Source organism: Pseudorca crassidens, chromosome 2 (assembly GCF_039906515.1).
Source record: "Pseudorca crassidens isolate mPseCra1 chromosome 2, mPseCra1.hap1, whole genome shotgun sequence".
Taxonomy (NCBI): domain Eukaryota; kingdom Metazoa; phylum Chordata; class Mammalia; order Artiodactyla; family Delphinidae; genus Pseudorca; species Pseudorca crassidens.
This window is the reverse complement of record NC_090297.1, coordinates 103,269,046-103,293,878: the sequence shown is the minus strand read 5'-3', so window position 1 is coordinate 103,293,878 and position 24,833 is coordinate 103,269,046. Positions and strand designations below refer to the sequence as shown.

Genomic DNA, 24,833 nt, shown 5'->3' with positions numbered 1-24,833 from the left:
AGGGCTGTTTCCCAGTATTTGGTCTGAAGTGTGCTGGGCCCCGAATGCCCAAAGGCAATGGCACACACTGCATCACACACGAGTGCCCTCTTCAAGAGAGCATCTTTGACGAGCCTGGAAGCTTCCAGCAGTGCCTAATGCTCTCCTCATTCCCGAGCTCTTCAGGGACTGCACCCTGGGCAGCACAGCTCCTGTAAGCCACAGCCCGAGCAGGGAGGAACCTCAGGGCCACACGGGCACCCCAATGAGCCCTTGAGGGCGGAGGCTGGCCAGGCTTCTGAGATCTGTTAGGTGCAGATCCCCGTGGGCAGCCCAGTGCTCCAGCTAGACTCACCCAGGCCTGGCAACACGCTTGGACCAGGATGGGGAAGAAGCGGCCCACCCGGCTCTGAAGGGAACTGCAGGATCCCTCTCCCTTTTCCAGCGGGCTCTCAGGGAAGGTTGGCTTCATGCTTAAGCTAAAGTGGCCAGCGCTGGGCCCGCAGGTGGACTCCATCAGCCCGTGTCAGAGGTGGTATGGCTAGAGGTTAGGAGTATACGCTCTCATTTCAAATGACCGTGGGGAAGCTACTTAGCCTCTCTGAGGCTCTGTTTCCTCATCTGAAAGTGGGAGTGATCATAGTACCTACCTCACGCTGTTAGCAGGATTGTATGAGATGATGTTTGCAATGCGATTAGCAGGGTGCCTGACATTTTAGAGGGGCTTGGGATACAAGGGCATTATTGTTCATCTGAATGAGGAGAGCCGAATGATAGAGGGATTTATAGTCATCACAGGATGTCCAGCAACCACCCTCTACCTATAAAAGCGGTGGTAGACTGGGAGTTGTTGGGCAAGGCTGGAGCCAGGTGGTGGGTCCGTGAGTGAAGTCCTGACTCCTTGGCCTGGGCTCCCATCCAGCAGGACAGCTGTTCAGGAAGCAAGGCTGGTCTGAGCCTCAGCTGGTCTGGCCTAGTGGTGCCATGTGGGACAAGCTATTTAAGCCTCCCAACCACCCTGTGAGAGGTATGTATTGTCCCATTTTTCAGATGAGAAGATTGAGACTTAGACATGTTGGATTTGTGGCTCGTGGTCACCAAGTGAATATGCACCAGACCTGGGATTTGAATCCCTAGTGTTTGACTTTATAGAATATCTGTCTTTTCTGTTGTTGTTTCTCGCCAGCACTTAGAACTTCCAAATTTTAGGGAATCCCTTACTACATGATTCTCGATGGGCAGAAAGCTCCTTGCCCCCGCCAGCCAGAGTAGGCAATTGGACCCTTCTCCACTGTTCACCAAACACAAACTTCCAACCTCACATGAGGCTGCAAAGCAAGGGGCCCCTAAGAACAGGTCTGTGACAGACCCACGATGGAGGCTGTGTCTGACAGTGGCCTCCTGCCCAGGGGTTTCTGTGTCCTGGCTTCCTGAGTCCCTGGTTCCCACCCAGTCTCCAAGCCTGTGCCTCGAGCTTTCTGCAGCTTTGCCCTAATAGGAATTGCAAAATTCACATGTTCAAGAACAAATTTCTAATTTCACCCTTCCTAAATATTAACCATTCTCATTCTGTAAGTGGTAACTCCATTCTGCCGGGTGCTCAGGTCAGAAACTCGGCAGTCAACCTTGACCCCTCTCTCTCTCACATTCACCCCCACCCACGAACAGATCACGTCAGCTTTACCTTCAAATTATAGACCCGATCCCCGTCCTCGCCACTGGTCTGAGTCACCACCATTCCTCACCTAGATTATTTCGGTAGCCTCTAAACTGTCCCCCAACAATCTGTTCTCCACACAGAAGCCAGAGGACCCTTTACAGCCACAGAGCTGATCACGTTGCACCTCGCTCAGTCTTCCAGGGGCTTCTATCTCACTCAGCGTAAAAGCCAAACTCTCTACAGCAGACACAAGGTCTCAGGTGACTGGGCCCCTGTCACGTCTTGGGTCCCCTCCCCTTCTACTCCCCCCAGCTCATGCAAACATGTCATGCAGCCCTGCCTGGAAGGACTGGTTGCTCTAAAGTGTAATCCCTTCTTCCCTCAGCATCTCAAATATGATCATATTGAAGATCATATTCCTTTTCCTAGAATGACTTTTCCTTGTGTGTTGCAACTGGACTCCTACCACGTCCAACAAACTTCTCATTCCCCAAAGTTCAGTCAAATGCTTCCTCTCTGAAAGCTCGAGTGAGGATGGTTTGGTTCCTTGGCACTCTTTCTTCACCACCAAGTAGCTTTGCCTGCTCCAAAAGGTACAAACCCAGCCCTCAAACCTAGTCTTTGCTTAGGAAACTCACTTCCCCTGCTTCACAGACGGGGAAGACTTGATCAGGGCTGGTTATCGGTAATCGTGTTGCTGTCACATCCTCCTGCCTCCCCACCAGCCGCAGTTTCTCTTTTCTAAACTCCGGGAGCATTTGGTACACACCTTTACTGGAAAACATAATTTGTGGCTTGCCAATCTATCTTCTTCTGGCCCAGCAGATCCACAAGTTAAGTGTCAAAGTTGGCTCTGTATCTTCAGTGCCTTGCATGATTCTTGACACATAGATGTTCAATAAATGTTTAAAGAAAAAATAATTCCCAAAGGACTTAAGCAGAGTTGTATAAATAACTGCAAGCATTAGAATTTGACTTATAAAGTGTCATTAAATACACTATTTCACAACATATCGATTGTCTATGTGAGCTAAAATCATTCGTAGGGTTCAAATTAGAATTCTTCTAGGTCTATCTTCTGGTATGAGACGTTTTTCGTCTTCTAATAAGTTTTACCTATTAGTTCAAAGCCTTTAAAGGAAGGGAGGTCATATTAGGAAAGAAATGGAAAAGTCTTTTTTAGGCAATATTTGTCTTCTGTTTGGCAAACGTTTCATCACTGACTTGGTTTTGGTGGGGCATGAACCGAGGGGTGGGCGGAACCCTGTGCTGAGGCTGCTGTAGGTCCCAGCAATTTCTTAGTAACAGGCTTTCCCGAGCAGCCAAGAGCTTGTGGCATCTGTCCGTTCATCAACGTCAGGGTGTTTTGAAAAACTTAAGCAAGAGGTTTCACTGCATCTCAAGCCTCCCAGGCTTCAAACAGCTGAAGATTAAAAAAAAATTTTTTTTTGAGATTATCACCCTGTAGTGGCATACATTTCTGGCTACTTACTGCTGAACTGTTTCAAAATACCGTGCCCATGCTAATTTGTTTTGGAGTCATCCAAAGTTTTTTGTTTTTTTTTTTTGCGGTACGCGGGCCTCTCACTGTTGTGGCCTCTCCCGTTGCGGAGCACAGGCTCCGGACGCGCAGGCTCAGCGGCCATGGCTCACGGGCCCAGCCGCTCCACGGCATGTGGGATCTTCCTGGACCGGGGCACGAACCTGTGTCCCCTGCATCGGCAGGTGGACTCTCAACCACTGCGCCACCAGGGAAGCCCCATCCAAAGTTTTGATGAGTATTTTTGAAAGATATTTCCAGGGGACTCCCTTAACCTCTCCCTAAATAACATTCATTTTGTGTATTTCATGGGCTCCTTGATATTGGTGGATGACTGAAACTAGACTTTCAGAAGGGACAGCTACTCCTGGGATCTTGGTGGGTACCCCTGTTGGCCCACCCTGGCTCGTGGACAATGCAATCTCAGGGCCTGAAAAGGACTGCATGAGAGGACTGTTTTATGGGTCTCAGTGAAATGGTGTACTTTCTCAAGTTCAAGGCTAGTCTTCCTACCTGTGCTCTGGATCTCATATCCCTTCCTTCTTCAGGCATCGCTGCCTTATCAAATAGCTCCTTTCCCCCTTACCTTCAAACTCTACTTCCTTGTGAAATTCAATTCGAATGTCTGGTTCTTGAAGAATCTTTCTGGATTATCTTCTCCCCTCCCAAACCTACCCTAAGCTTGATGAGATGCTCCTCCTACTCTGCCCCTATAATATGGAGTGCATTCCTCTCTTAGAGCATTTGTCACAATATTAAGCAGGCCAATCCCTGTTTGGGGGTGGAGATTTTATTTTGATTTATGTATACTTGAAGCTTGCTAGAGCTTCTGGAAACAGCAGGTAAAAGTTCAATAAATGTGTGTGCTATATAATAACCATATTAATTATCTCATGAATCACATGCAAATTTTCTAGTCCAGGTTCCTCATTTTATAGAAAATACACGGAGGTCCAGAGAAGTTGAATAACTTGACTAAGGCCCTACAATCATTCAGAGGAAGACAATAGACTACAGTTTTCGACTCCTGACTAATCGAAGATACCTGTTCCTCCCACTAGGCCCTTCTGATATTCTGTGCACCAGCTGCACTGTGTATTTCCCACATTTGCATAAAAAGGACACAATACATGACATATCCCTTTTCTAACGTTTAGACTTTTCTTAGTGTATAGGCTTTGATAAAGTTTTTGCTGCAAGAAAACTCCAAATCAAGAGAAATGGACCCTTAAATGGGGTAGCCTGATCTGGTGGAGAGTACTGAGGTCTGAGAAACGGGTGCTTATTCAACAGATATATAAGTTGTTAAGTGGGTTAAAAGATGACTACCATACTATGTCCTTAAACGTTGGACAAGCTAGTAGGGGACGTAAAGGCATGTTCACACATAAATGTAAGGTAGTATGTGATAAATCGTAAGAAAGTTAAGAATAAGAACAATGGATGTACAAATGTGGAAGAAATCCCTCGAAGTTAAGGAAGTTAGGGAAGTCAGGGAAGGTTCTGTAAAAGTTTCATTGCGTGAGAACCCAAAAAAATAAGTAGAATTTTGATAGAAGTGGATAAAGGCCTTTTAGGTGGGAAGAGCAAGGCTTTAAAGCTAAAATTTCTAGAGGAATTTACAAAGAATGTCAATAAAAATATCCATCCATCCATCCATCCATCTTCTACTTATTCCTGGAATGGCAAATGGCAGAGTGAGGAGCAAATCTCTTTCCCCAAAGGAATAACATAGACAAACTTTCTAGAAATTGAGCAAAGGCATACAACATATCAAGAAGCATTTATGCAAGAAAAATTACTGACCTTTGGGTGAGAACAGTGTGTCCGCAGTATTTCAGCCTAGGGCTGCTCCCATGTCCTTCCAGCTCCATCAGCATGGCAGTTCTCCCAGGCAGGACAAGCTGGAGTGGAGCGAGGGCAGAAAAATTCCATTCTCCTGGGCATTGTTAGAAATAGCAATCTCAGTGGCAAAAGAACTGGAAAGATCAATGCAGCTAGCCTGAGGTTTTGGTTCTGGTTGGGACCAGCAACAGTTGGCAGACTGGCCAGAAATTTAACAGGGAGATAGGTCCATGGAATGACACAAACATGGTGCACCTTGCCACATGTCCCTGGTGGTTTGGAAGGCTGCAAGCAAGAGCAAGGCAGAATATATATTCAGAGGAGACTAGAGAGAGCCCTAGCTATCGGTATACATTCCTGGCTGAATGTGAGGCCTTGGACCCAGGCAGTTATCACTAGTGAGGGCCCAATGTAAAGTAAAAGCTACGTGAACTTGTAAGATGCAAACAGTTTGAATGTGTTCCACAACCTACACACAGATCCACTGGCAAGGGTGGAAGCCCTTACTGGCTCAAGATATTTGAGCACAACTTCTGACAAATCACTGGCTGATCACTAAGCTATGCTGACGCAGGGCTTACTCCTAGGAAGATGTATTTAAAAATATAAATAAGATGTAAAACATACAACACTGAGCAGAGATATCAGTGGTCATACTCCCCAGGAAAGGTGATCTCTATAGAATTAGACCAGGGAAATCACTAAACAAAAAAACAGAGAAATGGCAGTAGCAACAATCACCACCTCCCTGGGTGGAGGAGATCAGATCAGAATCCAGAGTTGCTACAATATTACCTAAAATGTCCAGTTTTCAATTTAAAAAAATATAAGATATGCAAAGAAACAGGAGAGTGACCTATTTTCTGGGGAAAAAAAAGTAGCTAATAAATACTGTCTCTTGTCCATGACTTCCACCCACTAGATGCCAATAGCACCATCCCTCCTACCGCCCCCCACCCCAGGTCACGACAATCAAACATGTCTTCAGACATTGGGGGATGCAGGGCAAAAATATCCCTTTATTGAGAACCACTGCTCTAAAGCAACAGTAATCAACATAATGTGGTATTGGCATAAGGAAAGACATAGATCAAGGAACAAAATTAAGAATCCAGAAATAAAACCTTACATTTATGATCAATTGATATTTTGCAAATGTGCCAAAGCAATTTGATAGGGAAAGGACAGCCTTGTCAACAAATATCAATAGTACTGGGATAATTAGATACCTACATGCAAAAATGACTTTAGACGTTTATCATACATGAGAAATTAATTTAAAATGAATCATACACTTAAATGTAAGAGCTAAAACTATAAAACTTTTAGAAGAAAACATAGGTCTAAAGTCTTTGTGACTCTGGATTAGGCAAAGAAAGGAAAATCCATAAAAGAAAATATTGTTAAATTACTTTATCAAAATCAGAGTATTTTGCATTCAAAATAGAGCATTAAAAAATATTGTAAGGGCTTCCCTGGTGGCGCAGTGGTTGAGAGTCCGCCTGTCGATGCAGGGGACACGGGTTCGTGCCCCGGTCCGGGAAGATCCCACATGCCGCCGAGCGGCTGGGCCCGTGAGCCGTGGCCGCTGAGCCTGCGCATCCGGAGCCTGTGCTCCGCAACAGGAGAGGCCACAACAGTGAGAGGCCTGCGTACCGCAAAAAAAAAAAAAAAAAAAAAAAAAAATTGTAAGACGACAAACCCACAATCTTAGAGAAAATAAATACAGAATATATAAAGAACTCTTACAACTCAGTAAGACAGTCCACTTTTTTATAAATGGGCAAAATATTTGAATAGACATTTTACCAAAGACATATGCACAGCTAATAGCATAGACTCAACATCAATCAGTCATTAGGGAAATGCAGATGAAAGCCGTATTCAGATACAACTTCACACCCACTAGAATGGCTATAGAAAAGACAGTAACAAATGTTGGTGGGGATGTGGAGAAGCTGGTACTCTCACCCTTGTACATTGCTGGTGTGTATGTAAAATCAGTCATTTTGAAAGACAGTATGGAAATTTCTTTAAAAGTTACACATAACTTTGCCATATTATCCAGCATTTCCAACCCCTAGGTAGGTACATACACAAGATAAATGAAAACATATGTCAACACAAAGACTTGTATGAAAGGTTCATAACAGCATTGTTCACAATAGCGAAAAAGTGGAAACCAAAATGTCTATTAATTGATGAATGGATAAACAAAATATGTTATATCCATAGAAATGAAATATTTTCAGCAATAAAAAGGAACATACTCTTGATACTTGCTACAGCACAGATACAGCTTGAAAACCCTATGTTAGGTTAAAAAAGAAGGTTAAAGGTTAAAAGAAGGTTAAAAAAAAAAAAAGAAGCCAGATGCAAAAGACGGTATACATAGGATGCCATTTGTATGAAATGTCCAGAAAAGGCAAATCTGTAAGACAAAAGGCAGATTAGTGGTTGCCAAGGGCTGGGACAGGAACAGAAATCATCTGCCAATGGGCATGCAGGATCTTTGTGGATTGTGGGAGGGTTGTGTAGCTCTATAAGCTTACTAAACATCACCAATATTCCCACTTACAATGGGAAAGTTTTATTTTATGTAAATCATACCTCAATAAAGTTAAGTTTAAAAAGCAAATGGCAAAAAGTAATTCTCTTATATCCTTGCCAAAGAAAGATAATTGCTGTTAACTTTCAGTGTATTTATTTGTTGGTGTTGTGTATGTGTTTTAACAAAAAGTAACTTCTACTGTACAGTTTTTAAACTGATTAGTTCACATATATTAATATATTTGTATGTCACTAATAACAATAACAAAACTGGGGCTTCCCTTGTGGCGCAGTGGTTGAGAATCTGCCTGCTAATGCAGGGGACACGGGTTCGTGCCCTGGTCTGGGAGGATCCCACATGCCGCGGAGCAACTACGCCCGTGAGCCGCAACTACTGAGCCTGCGCATCTGAAGCCTGTGCTCCACAATGAGAGGCCGCGACAGTGAGAGGCCCGCGCACCACGATGAAGAGTGGCCCCTGCTTGCCACAACTAGAGAAAGCTCTCGCACAGAAACGAGGACCCAACACAGCAAAAATAAATAAATTAATAAACTCCTACCCCCAACATCTTCTAAATAATAATAATAATAATTTTTAAAAATAACAAAACTGCATGAGACACTTCATGAAATCATGAATGATGAAATTGCAAAACCACTTTAGAGATCATCTAATGCCTTCACTTTATGCCCTTTTGTTTCAATTTCCTTACGTATAAAACAGGAGGTAGAACTATAGTTTTCTTGGTTCTTTATTGCCTTTCCCCTCTTTATTAATTCTTTTCTATTTCTTTTGGAATTTTTACTCCAATCTGCTGCTAATGAAAATAATTTAAAAACAGCAACTCTTTGCTGTTTGTGAGCTTATTTCAGTCCAGGTACATGGATTTTTTCTTATTTAGTTCTCCTAAAAAATCGGTATTATCTTCCTTTTACAGATAAAAAATTAAGATTTTCTTCGGGTTAAGAAATTGAAATTTTCTTGAGGGAAGGAGAGAATGGAGAATTATTGCTTAATGGTTACAGAGATTGTTTGCAGTGATGAAAAAGTTTTGGAAATAGATAGTGGTGATGGTTGCACAACATTGTTAATGTAATTATTAATGCCACTGGGTTGTACACAAATATGGTTAAAATAGCAAATTTTAAGTTATATTTTATCACAAAAAGAAATTGAAGAAATTTGTTAGGTCTACTAACAAGGTACAGTCTCTCACCATCTGAACCCACAATCTTTTTTTTTTTTTTTTTTACAGCCTTACTGAGATACAATTGTCATAACATGATGTAAATTGAAGGTGTATATGATTTGATATATGTATGCACTGTACAATGATTACAATAGGCTTAGTTAACACATTCATCACCTCACATACATTTTTTGGAGTGTGTATAGTGAGAACATTTAATACCTACTCTCTTAGCAACTTTCTAGTATACGACAGTGTTAACTATAGCCATCATGCTGCACACTGCATCCCTAGAACTTATCTTACAAATGGAAGTTTGTACCCTTTGACCAACATCTCCCCATCTTCCCCACTCACCAGCCCCTGGCAATCACCAATCTACAGTTTCTATGAACCCATACTCTTAACATGATTGCTATTTGCATGTTGACAGTGTTTTGTAACCCAATAAAATAATGATGAAAATTTCAGATAACTGGCAGAGGCCCAGACTTTATCACATTATAGTCACTCAGAGATCTTACTCTTTTATCTGGTCCTGTTTTAGTTGCTTCTGAAAAGATAAGTCCATAATTAATTTTGATACACCTATAATTTAAATTTCCTAGTTTAAAATTTTGATCAAGTTAAAATCTACTGTGCCAGGAAGAAGTAGACCTCAATGATGTAAATTGGTTGTTATTTTGGGCTTTAGTACTACCTCATTTGACGCTCCATGGGTACAGAGTTTTAAATATACTGTGCTTTACAGTTTCAATAGATTAAGTCACTATCTATAGTTTAGCTGATCCTATTCCTAAAGCCCCTTAGGCCTATTTTTGCTCAAGAATCACTTAAGAATTCTTAGGGTCAGGTCAGATTTTAATGTGACAGAATGAGATCCAGTGATTAAGGCAATTTTTAAAAAATATTTACCTATTATTTATTTGGTTGCACTGGGTCTTATTTGCGGCACTCAGGTTCCTTAGTTGCAGCATGTGAACTTTTTTTTTTTTACATCTTTATTGGAGTATAATTGCTTTACAATGGTGTATTAGTTTCTGCTTTATAACAAAGTGAATCAGTTATACATATACATATGTTCCCCTATCTCTATGTGAACTCTTAATTGCAGCATGCACGTGGGATCTAGTTCCCTGACCAGGGATCGAACCTGGGTCCCCTCCTGCATTGGGAGTGCGGAGTCCTATCCACTGTGCTACCAGGGAAGTCCCAAGGCAATTTTTAAGCTTGATGGTCTCAGAGGTTGGATTAAACTAGGTCTTGGAGATAACAGGCACAGTCGTACTATAAGATTGTTGCACAGGCCTATAGTTTGTTTTCTTAAAATTAGATGGCATGAAAATTACCCTTTAAGTAATCTCTTCATCTTTCTATAACATCAAGGAATGTGAAGATCAGCTGAACCAAAAGAAATACTCTCTGAACGTGGGAGACTGAAGATTACCAGTTACTGTAAAAGCCAAAGTTGTTCTGAAAATAGGAAGATTGAACTGTATTGTCATCCTGGGTACAAATGAAAGCTAAACAGACTTTTCACTTAAAGAACATCTTTATTTAATCTTTAATATACAATATTACCTTTAATTTATAAAAATTACATATGGAGGACATAACTGGAAATCAGTTCAGGAGCGGCCAGTGGGTACCGATTTAGGAGGTTATACTTGCCCCTCTTATTAGTTTAGGGAAAAATTATACCACTGAATTTGAGACCAGTAAGACTGAGGAACGGCATTTCAACTTCCAAATCCAGTATTAAAATTGGGGATGCTTTATTCAGTTAATCCAAACAAAAACTAATTTCTAAGTTTTCTAAAAAATAACTTTTCCCAAGAAGAGCTGAGCTTATCTCCATGGAGTTTTCTGGTATGCAATTTGCAGAATTCTGTAGCATCCAAATTGTTTAAAATCCTCTGCACATTAACATGTATGTATGTGTTTGTGTACTCGCACTTAACGTTCACACTGGGCTGAAGCCATCTGTATAGTATGCTGGACCTAGAAAGGTAGCTCATTTAGAACATGTGCTCCCCTATCACTCTGAGTACAGGCTTCCCCTCCTCTAGAATTTCCAAATACAGTGAAGTATTTGATAAACTTCTTCGTGAAAAAGCTATTCTCAGGATGACTGGTGCATTGCAACGTACAAACATACATACTAGCAATATGGTGTCGTGTAATTTCATGAGTTCTACTGTGCTCAAAGTTTAAAATGGATTAGTTGTTAAACAGTTAAAAGGCTAAGGCTGAGGATGCTTTAATTTAAATATGATGCACACTGACATTCTGATATAATGCTATTGACTTGAAAAGAATTTGAGGCAAGTGCAAGAAGAGGAAGGGGAACTCTTCTTTTGGATCCATCTTTTCTCTGCACTCCTCAGATTTGGGCTGTTGTAGAGGTAATAAGGGCAGTACCTTTCTGCACTCTAAAAAATAGTGGTTGCCAAATGGCAACTGAGGCACATAACCCATTTCTCCTGTTGCTTAAAATTTTTCCAAGAGATTGGTTTCTTTAGCACAAAGGTCAGAAATTCTATCATATTCTTGTCATAGGACTCTACGAGTATTCAAGCGGAGGAATTTTTGCAGCTCCAGCAATCCAGAGTCGTTGGTCCAAAGATCAATGAGCAGGCAGAACTTGGAGCAAATATACTATTTTGACACCACAGAGACCCTTCCTTTTACCCAGAGACTCTGAAATTGTGGCATTAAATGATAAGGCAAGGATAAGGACTGATAGCATACCCCATGAACAAAAAAATGCCTCTTTCAAGATAGTTGTACCATATTGAAACCTGAACAGACTCCAGTAGAGTATAGCTGTTTTCAAGACAACAAAATATATAGCTTTAGGTTACACAAATACATACAATCATACATACACACATCTTTTTTTATGCTCTAAAAATGAATTATGTACTCAAAACACAGATAAAAGATGCAGGTCAAAGATTATAGGGTCTTATACAAATTTAAATTGGGATCAAGGGTTAACAACTATGATCCAGAGGCCAAATCTAGCCCTCCATGTTTTTGTAAATAAAGTTTTATTGGAACACAGCCACACCCCTTCCTTTATATATTGTCTATACTTGTTTTCACAGTTCAACAGCAGAACTGAGTAGTAAAGATAGAGACTGCCTGGCTCACAAAGCCTAAAATATTTATCATCTAGCCCTCTGGAGGAAGCTTGCTGATCCATTATAGATCACAAAGAGTGTGATCTGAATGAGCTGAAGGAACAAAAAATCATCTTCACCAATGTTCCTGAACCAAGTAAGTGCATTAAAATATCTCCAGATCATATTTGGTTCCTCAAATATTCTGCTTAGAATTTGTGCAGCCAAAAACACGTTAACAACCGTGTTTGTTAATTAGCAGACAAGGACAGTATTAAAAATCTCTGTGTACAACTGTATTTAGGTATGTATCTACGTGAAGAGTGGATAAGATATGAGCTAGCCAATTTGAGGGTAAGGAAACCTAAAGAAAAATAAGAACTCAAGATACCATTACTAGGAACTGTTATTAGCAACTCAGAAATATTTCAGTATATTTTTCTTTATATGTAACAGCATGGGACCATTACTAGGAACCATAGCAGAGCATGAACAATTCACAACTGCAAATTTTACCCATGAATTATGTGACAAAATTTTTGAATATAAAATAATCAGCATTTCTATAAAACATTAACTTTTAATTATGTAATTAAAGTGATAATAGCAAAATAAGAATGTGTTTATTTCTAAAGTAGGTATTTTAGTTAAAGTTGCATCAGAAATCAAGTATTTCTTTGACATTTTCCAAGAGGCTTATTAACTACAATTATAGCTGTTAGTATTATATAGTAATACATTGTTTAAAATATATTATAAACCATTTCTTTCCTTATTTAATTTAAATGAAATACAAAATTAAGGATTTTGTAACATGAATCATACTGGAAAACACTTAAAATGGTATGAACAACTCTTATACAGAAAATGCCACTGGAATCACAAAAAGTTCTAATACTTGAAAGTAGCTAGCACAACGCTTGGCACATATTAGGTACCCTGTGTTTATTCACTCACCCTCTCATTCACTCACTCATTCATTCAAAGAAATCCAGGCCTAAGGAGAAACTCCATGATGAGAATGGCGAGCACAACCTTTTAGCAACAAATTTGTAGTTTTGACAAAGACTTTGGCAATGGAGAATGGAGATGAGAAGTTAATGATCAAATTTTAAACTGCTTGGTTAAAATCTACCAAGTGAAGCCCTGGGTTGTCCTAGAGGACATCATAGAGAATCAGGGTCAATATTCCACAGAAGGAATATATTCCTTCAATATCCAGGTTTTGCTTTTACATATAAACATCTGTTCAAAGACAAGAATAAGTTGGTGTCAGAGAGACATAAAAGAGCATATCTGTGCAACCCACGAGAAAGTAAGAACCCTGTGACTGGGTACTTACTTTTCTGCACCAAGACTTCTTTTTGATTGGGACCACATTCTCTTGGTTTTAACAACTTTATACTGGTTTGAACCAAAAAGTATGATCCTAAAATTCTAAAAGAAAAATAAATATAGAAGGTAGAGGGGGTGTTCAGCATCTCTATTCTTTTTTCTTATATACCAAATGATCTATCTACTCTGCACATCTGTGCCAAAGGCACGAAGTAATGTGTCTGCTTTTGAGGAGGCACCTGGAAAGGAGCATTTCTGGGCTCTCTGCAGAAGGTCTTATAAATGTAATGAGTATTTAACCTGAGTAATAAGGTCTACAAAATGCAAAGGACTGTAAAGGACAGAACAAAGTAAAGTATGTTCTTGGAAACTAGCAGAATATGGGATACTATGGAATAAGGATGGATCTTGGAGAAAATAATTTTTTTAATCTATAACAAAAATAAAACATGACACTGGCAGGTCATATGTAGCTGACTTAAATTTAATTGCCTTTGGTATTCAGAGAAGAAAAAACAACAAAAAAAGGAAGCATACTCATAAGCGCTAGTCTTCTCACAAGGAAGGTAAGGAGATGATGAAGAAGACTCTTCCTTTGTCTCCCTCAAGCTTTTTGCTTGTACCAGAACTGGCCATGCCTGTACACTTCTCTGCCTTCTCCCGAGCTCCAGTCATCCGAGAAACACAAACAGAGCACTTGGGGCGGGGGTTCTGTCTTTTCATTCCTTGAGAAGTTCTTGGGGAACCAAGAAGGCCCCTTTACTCAGCATTCTTCTAAACGAAGTGAGGGAGGGTTCACTGCCATCTCTACAGCTGTTCTGGGTCTTTTGCCAAGTCAAGTTTTTCATTCTTTTTAGTGACCCATAAGTGGGCTTCTGCTGTTTTCAGGAGGAAAGCTAACATGTTTTGAGAACCAAATACTTTCCCCTTTCTCTTCTAAAGTTAGTCATCTACACTTTTCATTTAAAAATTTTAATTTTTCAACTAGTAAAAGGTATTATAGTCTCAAAATATGTATAAAATTTAACTCTCCTAAAGATTTAAATAATGCAACTGGCTCTACATCCTTACTTTCTATGTATACTGAAAATCTTGAGGTGGTTATCATTTATGGATCATTTGCTGAACTGTGAGGAGTGCTTGACTATGTGTGATATAAGATGATCACCCTTAAAACATATTTAATTATATTAATTTATTAAATCTTTTCCAATTTAAATCTACCACATGCTAGTGAAAGAGTAAACAAAATAAGAAAATAAGCCTTCAGAACTCTAAGGTGGGCTTCCTGCACACTGTTTCATGAAACCTTCAAATTCAGAGTAAATACCAGACTAATAATACTACTCCCAACTATTACTGTCAATGGAAGCTGTCTGTATTAAAGGTAAGGAAGAAAAAGTGTCTTGCACTGTGACATAAATTCAAGGGACAGAAAATTTATTAAGTCAGATATTTATCTTACAGTTCTTGATAAAATTTAAGTTCTTCTCCTCCCAATATAGAGAAATCATAATTTCTTTAAAAAGAAATATCATTTTAAAATCTACTGATGGTAAGAGAAAGCCCCTTAGATATATCCCATGTTTAGTGTAATATAATTAATTATACCACATTTAATCACTAAAAATTATTTTGAAGCTATTCTGATTAATTGTTTGAATTTCTGTAAATACCCTTGGAGAAAAAAAAGTTGAATTTATTTTTTACATAAAATATTTGTGAAAAGCTCCCTCGTCTAATGGGATAATAAAGGATCCCCTGTCCCAAAAATAGTTAAGGAAGTTTCACTATATTTTGTTTTTGATTTAGTAAATTGTAAAAGTAATTTGCCTCCTCAAGGTAAATTCAGAGCTGCAATGACAGTACAGTGAATTCTGCCAAGCCCCATAAAGAGAGTTGTAAATGGAGGGATTCTACTAAGTTTGTAATGAGGTTAAAGTAGATAAAATTTACTTGGTAGATTTGCTGCTTTGGAAAAATAATCTCCTACCAACAAAACCAAGGCTTTCTCTTAGGACAGGTTTCAAGGCAACAAACTGCGGCATTGTCCCCACTTTTTGTCATGCTACCAACACTAGACTGAACAACATGCACAAAATCCCAAACCCAGGTTCGTAAGTAGTGGTTATGATAAATAGCAGTTTCAATGATTCTATATGGAGACAAAGACTTGAAGAGTATTCTTTGTGAGATCATGCCTCCAGAGAAAAGAAATTTAACCAAGGAATTTCAATGGAATAGATAGACTGAGATTTGAAATGGCTGCCAGTCTGGTCATCTAATACGAAACTTGAAAATTCGGACAGGGATAATATTCTGTTTCCTTTTTGAGTCTTCTTGCTGCTGATGCAGTTACACCGTTCTTTTGTTCTTATTTATTTTAATTCATTCCGTTATTAAAAATGGAGAAAAAAGGGATAAACAATGTGTAAATATTTTGACTTGAGAGCTGCTCCACTTTGGGAGGAAACAAATATATAATTGGTTCCAAAGGCCATCTCCAACTCCTGCAAGGTGCTCCACATTCTTGGCTTATTCTCAGGAAATCTAGCCTCCAGATTCCAGGACTCTAAAAGCAATAAGCAGTAACAGGCATAATTTCTCAAGTGACCATCTTGTTAAGAATCAAAGCACATCAGGTCTCTGTCCTACACACACCAGAATATGTTTTGGTCAGGTATAAAATGGAATCATTTCAAAGTTGAAACATCTACAAGTTGAAAAGTCTTGCAGGGAAGAGTCACGTTTCACCCTGCCATGTTGACTTAAGAGGTCCAGGTTTTCAAAAGGCCCCTCTCCAGACTAATTTCTGTAGTGGTCCATGTAAACAAAACACAGGTGAGAATGGTCTTTCTGCAGCTGCTTTCATCGAACAGCAGGGTTTCTTGAAAGTGTGGTGTTGGCTAAATGTAACACAGGCAGAGGGTGAGCCTCTGTATTAAATACCCAGTGGTCTAAAGGTAAAAGGTCATCACTGGAGAACAGAAGATACAAGTATCTGAAAATAAAAGGGGAAAATGAGTTTCAATTAGAATTCAACAAGAAGATCAAGTGATCTCAGTTATAATGGCAGAGGACACCCATGACCTATTTTGAGCAGGTTTGATGAAAAATACACCAGAAAATGAACCTCATCCATTCAAATGATTAGAAACACAAAATATTCCAGAAGAGTGCATAAGAAAATCCAGTAAGATGAACAACTAGACCTCTGAAATAAGGCAGTTAAAAAGCAAATCCCATATACCTGCCTGAAACATATAAAACAACAAACTGTAAAATGGCATAAAACAAACCAATTCACACTTTTTTAGAGACCTTCTTTTAAAACTCAGATATAATATCAATCATATGTTTTGGCAGCTTGGAGACCTCATAGTATAACTAGAAATTAATTAATCTATATTTATTAAGAAACACAGAAGGAACAAGTAAAGCACATTATTTGGACACAGCAAGGACTTTCACATACTCCTAATACATTAGTTTTTGCAGTTCTTAGAGCAGGTACTGCAAATTTAAATAAAGGTTTCAGAAACATTATGGATTTACAGGAGGTTTAATAATTAGTCTCTCTTAATAGGTAATAGCATTGTTTTTTCGGGGATATTTTGGCTGCATTGGGTCTTCGTTGCTGTGCGTGGGCTTTCTCTGGTTGTGGCGAGCGGGGGCTGCTCTTTGTTGCAGTATGTGGGCTTCTCATTGCAGTGGCTTCTCTTTTTGTGGAGCACGGGCTCTAGGTGTGCAGGCTTCAGTAGTTGCAGCACGTGTGCTCAGTAGTTGCAGCACATGGGCTCTAGGGCATGCGGGCTCCAGTAGTTGTGGCTTGCGGGCTCTAGAGCGCAGGCTCAGTTGCTCTGTGGCATACGGGATCTCCCCGGGCCAGGGCCCAAACCCATGTCCCCCACATTGGCAGGCAAATTCTTAACCACTGCACCACCAGAGAAGTCCAATAGGTAATAGCATTGTTTATATGAAGGCATATGTTTATACCTTTCCATAAACACTGCAGGCCACAGTGGTAACTTAGAAATTAAAAATGATAGTTTACAAAATGATTCTTACCACTATAGGTAAGAATATTATGTACTATAATTGGGCAAATTCTAATCTGAATTCTATTAGGGGGTCATCAAAGTAAGCTTAAAGAAACAGCTATACAGAGTCAGGAAATCTGGGTTCTAACTCTTGATCTTAGCAATCGCTGGGCCTTACTAGGCTTTGGTGAAGAATCCCTTTACAATATTCTAGCTAAACTTACTTTAAAAATAGGCACATTAATATCTTTTCTGCTTACTGTTATAGTTCTGGATGACAGAGTAAAAACACAGCACTGGGGTAAAGGAGGGTTGCTTATCAACTTTATAACTGATAAAGCTAGAATGGAGAGTGACAGTGCTTCTAATTTCACTTTGATCCTAGACCTTGAGATCTGCTTGACTGAGATTTATTCACCAGGTTACAGGCAGAGAAGGTAGAACTGAAAAAAGACTTGGATGGACATAGCAAGAGACTCTGCTGGGTCAGCTTACTGAATGGAGATCAGAAGCACAAGCTCTTTGTGTTCTGGGCACAAATATGTCCAGGAGAGCTATGTTCTGTGCAGTTCCATGTCTCTTGGTTAAATGTGGGCAAATGTATCAGGCTCATTCTAATCTTCTCACTACTTGGGAGAGGAGTCAGTGAAGGAATAGAGAGAAAATGCAGTTTCCTGCAAAATGATTCCTTTCCATTGGGGATGCTATAGAAGTACCTCACATAAACACACAAGTTATAAAAATCAATAAGATAGTGATTGTGGAAGTTTTAGATAACAGAAAGTGGTATTATTATTTTTAAACAATCATTTAAAGAATAATCTTAATACTACTGTAGTGGGTTGAACAGTCCCCACGCCCCCCAATTCATGTCCATCTGGAGCCTCAGAATGTGTCTTTATTTGGAAATAGGGTCTTTGGGGATATAATTAGTCAAGGATCTCAAGAGGAAATCATCCTGGGTTTAGGATGGGCCCTAAATCCAATGACTTCTACCTTTACAAGAGAAAGGAGAGGGAGATTTGGACCCAGAGACATATAGGGACGAAAGTCATGTGAAGGCAGAGGCGAAGACTGAAGTTAAGCTCCCATCACCCAAGGAACACCTTCAGAAGAAAATGATTTCAGACTTCTGGCCTCCAGAGCTGTGAGAGAATAGAATTTCTGTAATGCCACCAAGTTTGTGGTAATTTGTTATGGCAGCCCTAGGAAACTAATACAACTTCCATGTCTACTCTCCTTAGGACACCTCTGGACCTTAAGTAGGGGTTTGGAATAAGACTAACTACTTCTTGGAAAGTCAAATAATCCCTAGGGAGCAGAGGCTAGACTATAGATATATAGATATATTTAAAATTTATAACAAATGTTTAAAAGTACAGTAATATAGCTAAACAATTCATGTCAAGGACATGGTACACTACTACTGACTTAAATTTAAGATTTTTAACTTGGATTTTAAAAATAGAACAATTGGAGAAGTGTGATCTTTGCTGCAAAAGTTGAGGAAAGTCTAATCTAAATTAGCTATCAGACTACTAGATGTTTTTTCCTCTAATAAGGATTTTTTTTTTTTAGTGTTTTGTTTTGTTTTTGTGGTACACGGGCCTCTCACTGCTGTGGCCTCTCCCGCTGCAGAGCACAGGCTCCGGACGCGCAGGCTCAGCAGCCATGGCTCACAGGCCCAGCCGTTCTGCGGCATGTGGGATCTTCCCGGACCGGGGTACGAACCCGCGTCCCCTGCATCGGCAGGCGGACTCTCAACCACTGCGCCACTAGGGAAGCCCTAATAAGGATTTTTTAAAACTACAGTTCAAAGTTAGAGATAATAGATGATAAATGGCATTGACAAAGGCCTGTAAGTATATAAAAAGGTGCTATTTAGTACTTCAGTTTTACTGGATGTCTTGCTGACTTTTTAGAGCTATTTTTAAATGCTGCTCACATACATCTCTTTTATCTTTCTCTTATCTACAAAAACAAGACATTCAGAGGAGGTGATGGTGCCAGAAGTCATCTCAACATAAGTGTTGGCGGTAACCACCAAATAGGAAAGTTTTACAGAAAGAACAGTCAACAAAATCTGAGGAGAAACATTTAAGTATCTATGGAGAAATGGTAAGGCTAAAAGAACCAACTACCAAGCTAATATGTTCTTTATTTAATCCTTTATGTTTACCAAATGAGACTTGCCGACTTGTCTATTCTTTTTCACAACTAGCAGTGGCAGTGTCCAGGGTACTACAGATAGATGTTACAATGCTAAAGGCTTGCATTAGGGACTACTACAAGTAACTCATAATAAAACCTCAGATTGCTTGAAAAATAATTTACTTAAACCTTCCATTTCATTTATACTCCTAATGTTTAAATGATGTCTTAGAATAGACTGGTTAGAAATCGAATTAAAGACACTCAGTGGAAATTATGTTCTAAAAGATGATACATTAAAATATACAATTATTAACCTCTCCAAAAGATCTGCCCCTCTCTGCCTTTCCCCACATCTTTTCTCAAATCTTAAAAGTTGTTTTTTGGTGGGGAAGAAAAAATATTGAAACAAATGTGGGTGTACTGTGGATTCAAATGCATTTTTTAAAAGATAAACTGAAGGAGGCAGAACATTTCTGGTATGCTTCAATGGTTTAGGCTTTGTCGTGAAACATAAGGGGGCTGGGGAAAATTCATCTTCCTCTGTCTTTAGGGGTCAAATAATTTAGGATGACTTTCCTATAGGATAGAGGATACCTACACTATCAATACATAAACAGTTGGGGTTATCTCACATAACAAAAAGCCCAGAGGTAGATGGTAGCAAAGGTTGGTTAATTCAGCAGTAAAACATTGTCAGATCTTTGGGTTTTTAAAGATTAATGAAAAAATATTAAATTTTTCCTGGTGCCAAAAGACCTTATCCCTTTTTCCCTATTCTTAGGGAAAGGGACTCACTGCCTTGAGTCCCTTTGATATGTATGTAAAATCTTTTTAAAAGCTTTGTAAACCTCTTGCCAGCTTTACAATCCAGGAATGTTTTTCTTAAAAGGCCTGGGAACCATGACTTTGAAATATAAACATCAAGGAAGATAGCACCCCAATCTCTCTGTCACTGTGGGAGGTTAGCTTAGGTACCTTTCTCCAAGCTCTGATTACCCCTTTGTCATAAATACAGAAGTATTACTTTTCCACTGGATAAAGGCAATTAACACAGATGGCCACCCTAATCACCATGTGAATTTAGAAGGTACTAGGTATAGCAAATGGTGTTGTCAAGAAAGTACCCCTGCTCCCTAAACTAAATGGGGGTTAATTCGAGTACAGTATCCCTGAGTCCTCTGTATTCCTAGTTCCTCCACATCCATGGATTCAACCAGCCTCGGACTGCGTACTACTGTAGTACTGGATTGGCCAAAAAGGTTGTTCAGATTTTTCCATAATATGGCTCTAGGAGCGCTTAGTTGTCTAACTTCATTCAAAACAATTTTGTTAGATTGTATTGTGACAGCTGTCATATCAGCATGCATTTAAAAAAAAACATCAAAATTGGTGAATATTGTGTAGCCATTTTTATATTGAAGATTGAAGAAAAAAGCAACATTTTCGGCATATGCTTTATCATTTCAAGAAAGGTAAAAACGCAACTGAAATGCAGAAAAAGATTTGTGCAGTGTATGGAGAAGGTGCTGTGACTGACTGAATATGTCAAAAACGGTTTGTGAAGTTTCATGTTGGAGATTTCTTGCTGGATGATGCTCCGTGGTTGGGTAGACCAGTTGAAGTTGATAGCGATCAAATCGAGACATTAATTGAGATATAACAATCAACGTTATACCATGCAGAAGATAGCCAACATACTCAAAATAGCCAAATCAAGTGTTGAAAATCATTTACACCAGCTTCGTTATGTTAATCACTTTGACGTCTGGGTTCCACATAAGTTAAGCAAAAAAAAACTTCTTGACCACATTTCCACATTTGATTCTCTACTTAAACATCAAGAAAATGTTCCGTTTTTAAAACAAATTGTGATGAGCGATGAAAAGTGGATAGTGTAGAATAATGTGGAATGGAAGAGATCGTGGGACAAGCGAAATGAACCACCACCAACCACACCAAAGGCCAGCCTTCATCCAAAGAAGGTGATGTTGTGTATATGGTGGGATTGGAAGGGAGCTCTATTATGAGCTCCTTCCGGAAAACCAAACGATTAATTCCAACAAGTACTGCTCCCAATTAGACCAACTGAAAGCAGCACTTGATGAAAAGCATCTGGAATTAGTCAACAGAAAATGCATAATCTTCCATCATGATAACCCAAGACTGCATATTTCTTTGATGACCAGGCAAAAACTGTTACAGCTTGGCTGGGAAGTTCTGATTCATCCGTCATATTCACCAGACATTGCACCTTCCGATGTCCATTTATTTTGGTCTTTACAATTTCTCTTAATGAAAAAATTTTCCATTCCCTGGAAGACTGTAAAAGGCACCTGGAATAGTTCTTTGCTCAAAAAAAGATAAAAAGTTTTGGAAAGATGGAAATATGAAGCTGCCTGAAAAATGGCACAAGGTAGTGGAACAAAACAGTGAATACGTTGTTCAATAAAGTTCTTGGTGAAAATGAAAACTGTCTTTTATTTTTACTTAAAAACCGAAGGAACTTTTTGGCCAGCCCAATATTTACTATTGATAAATATCCACGTATAAGTGAACTCATGCAGTTCAAACCTGTGTTGCTCAAGAGTCAACTGTAGGGCTTCCCTAGTGGCACAGTGGTTAAGAATCCACCTGCCAATGCAGGGGACACGGGTTAGAGCCCTGGTCTGGGAAGATCCCACATGCTGCAGAACAACTAAGCCCGTGTGCAACAACTACTGAGCCTGTTCTCTAGAGCCCCTGAGCCATAACTACCGAAGCCTATGCGCCTAGAGCCCATGCTCCACAAGAAGCCACCACAATGAGTAGCCCACGCACTGCAGTGAAGAGTAGCCCGTTTGCCGCAACTAGAGAAAGCCCGCATGCAGCAACAAAGACCCAACACAGCCAAAAATAAAGAAAGAAAAAATAAAGAAAGAAAAGAAAACAAAAAGGGTCAACTGTACTTTTACAGAAGGATAAATTATCATTTATCTTCAGAACATGTATGTAACTGATATATCTGCCTGGTTATATAGAAAGGTAAGATTTCTTTCTGTCTTTGCAATCTGCCTGTGATGGAAACTGTAGTCTGGTTTAATGCTTATTCAACAATAAAAATATTTTCTTTCTCTGCTACATTTGTAAAGGCAGGAGATTTTGTTTCTAATCTTTTCCCCAGTAATCAGAATCTCCATGATTTTCTTGACTTCCTCCTCAGAATTATAAGATGCTCCAAGCATTGTATCTCCACACAGAAAGTCCAAACTCCAGAAATTAAAGAGACATCTTCAGGTGTGGGTAAATTCTGACATTCTAATAGGTGTGTAGTGGTATTGCATTGTAGCTTTAATTTATGCTAATGATGTTGAGCACTTTTTCATGAGCTTATTTGTCATCCTTTCCTCTTCTTTGAAGATATAAGTGACGTGTCTGTTAACTCTTTTGCCTGGTTTTAAACTGGTTGTATATTATCTTATTCTTGAGTTTTGAGTATTATATAACCTAGAAACAAGTCCTTTACCAGATATATACTTTGCAAAGATTCCAGTCTGTGACTTGACTTTTCATCATTTTACTTCATTTCCTTTCAAATGTTTCTCAAAGAGCTTATGCTTTTATATTTTTAATGTTTATTTATTTTCTTATTAGTCATCAATTTTATACACATCAGTGTATACATGTCGATCCCAATCTCCCAATTCATCACACCACCACCACCCCCCACCGCTTTCCCCCCTTGGTGTCCATACGTTTGTTCCAAAGAGCTTATGTTTTTAAATTTTAGACCAATTGATCAATTTGTTCTTTTATGGATTATGCTTGGTATAATATCTAAGAAATTTTTGCCTAGCCAAAGGTCACAAAGATTTTCTCCTATGTTTTCTGTTAAAAGTTGTATATTTTTAGGTTTTAAATTTAGGTCTATAATCCATTTTGAGTTGATTTTTGTATATGCATACAGAAATCCAATTATTCTAGCACCTTTTGTTAAAAAGCCTATCTTTTCTCATTGCATTGCATTGCATCTCTTTGTACCTTTGTCAAAAATCAATTCCCCCCCATTTTTTTCATATATTTGGCTATCAATTATTATTATCTATTACACCAATACCACAGTGTTTTGATTATGATAGCTTTATAATGAGTCTTGAAATCACATATTATTAGGCTTTCAACTTTGTTCTTTTTCAAACTTGGTCATTCCAGGTTCTTAGCATTCTCATATGAAATTTAGAAAGAGCTTATTAATTTCTACCCAAAAAAGCCTCCAGGGATTTTGACCGGGATTGCGTAACTATAGAACAATTGAGGGAGAATTAACAATACTGAATTCTCAGAACCATAAATAAAGTGAGTCTCTCCATTTATTTAGGTCTTTAATTTCTCTCAGCAATGATTTTTAGTTTTCAGTGTACAGGTCTTTTATATGTTTTGGCAAGATTTATCCCTAAATATTTCAATATTTATAAGTGGCAATTTTTTCAGTTTCAATTTCTGATTGTTCACTGCTAGTATATACAATTGACTCTAATATATTAATCTTCTATCTGTAACCCTGCTAAATTCACTTATTAGTTCTAGTAACTAATTTTTGAGAAACTCCATAGGATTTTCATAGAGAACAATTATCCTCTACAAAAAAAAAAAAAAAAAAAAGGTAGCTTACTTCTTTCTTTCTAATCTGGATGTCTTTTATTTCTTTTTCTTGTATGGCTGCACTGGAGAACCTCCAATACAAGGCTAAATAGAAGTGAAGCGAACAGACATCCGTGTCTTGTTTCTGACCTTAGAGGAACTTAGGAGGATTTTAGTTTTTCAGTGTGATGCTAGATATATGTTCTTCATATATGCCCTTTTTCAGGTTAAGGAAGTTCCTTTCTGTTTTTTGTTTGCTAAGAGTTTTACCAGGAATGGATGTTGGATTTTGTCAAATGATTTTTCTGTCTATTGAGGTGATCATATGGTTTTTCTTTAACAGTTCACTGATTGATTTTTCCAATGTTAAATCAAGCCTCCATACATGGAATAAACCCATTTGGGTCATGATGTATTAACTAATATGCTGTAGATCTGATTTGAAAAAAACTTGTTTAACTATTTTATAGTTATGTTCAGAGAGATAATAGTCTTGTTTCCAATGAGAACTCTGATGTCATTCTTATATTTGCTCCTTTTTGGCTAACTTGTGTTTTCCCTCTGGTTGCTTTTAAGATTTTTTTCTTTATCACTATCTTTGAGCAATTTGAGTACAACGTGCCTTGGGGGAAGTATTCTTCACGTTTCTTGTCCTTGAAGTTTATTCAGCTTCTTGGATCTGAGTATGGTGTTTACATCAAGCTTGGAAAGAGTGTGGCCAATTTTTTTTTTCATCCATATTTCTGTCCTCTCCTTCAGAGACTCCAATTTCATATATTTTAAGCTACGTGCAGTTGT

At 38.8% G+C, this 24,833-nt stretch overlaps 1 protein-coding gene across 2 annotated transcripts in view; it reads right to left on the bottom strand.

The window, feature by feature from the left end:
- Positions 1 to 4,991: 4,991 nt before the first annotated feature.
- MAN1A2 (mannosidase alpha class 1A member 2) overlaps positions 4,992 to 24,833 on the bottom strand; it is a 170,874-nt gene continuing 151,032 nt past the window's right edge. Inside the window, exon 13 of one of the 2 annotated variants that reach the window (XM_067727423.1) lies at positions 4,992 to 5,118. In XM_067727423.1, coding sequence (XP_067583524.1) covers positions 5,022 to 5,118 — 97 coding nt within the window. In that variant the 3' untranslated portion in view covers positions 4,992 to 5,021. Of the gene's footprint in view, positions 5,119 to 10,297; positions 16,226 to 24,833 lie in introns of those variants that run through there. The other variant, XM_067727422.1, reaches the window with a different exon arrangement.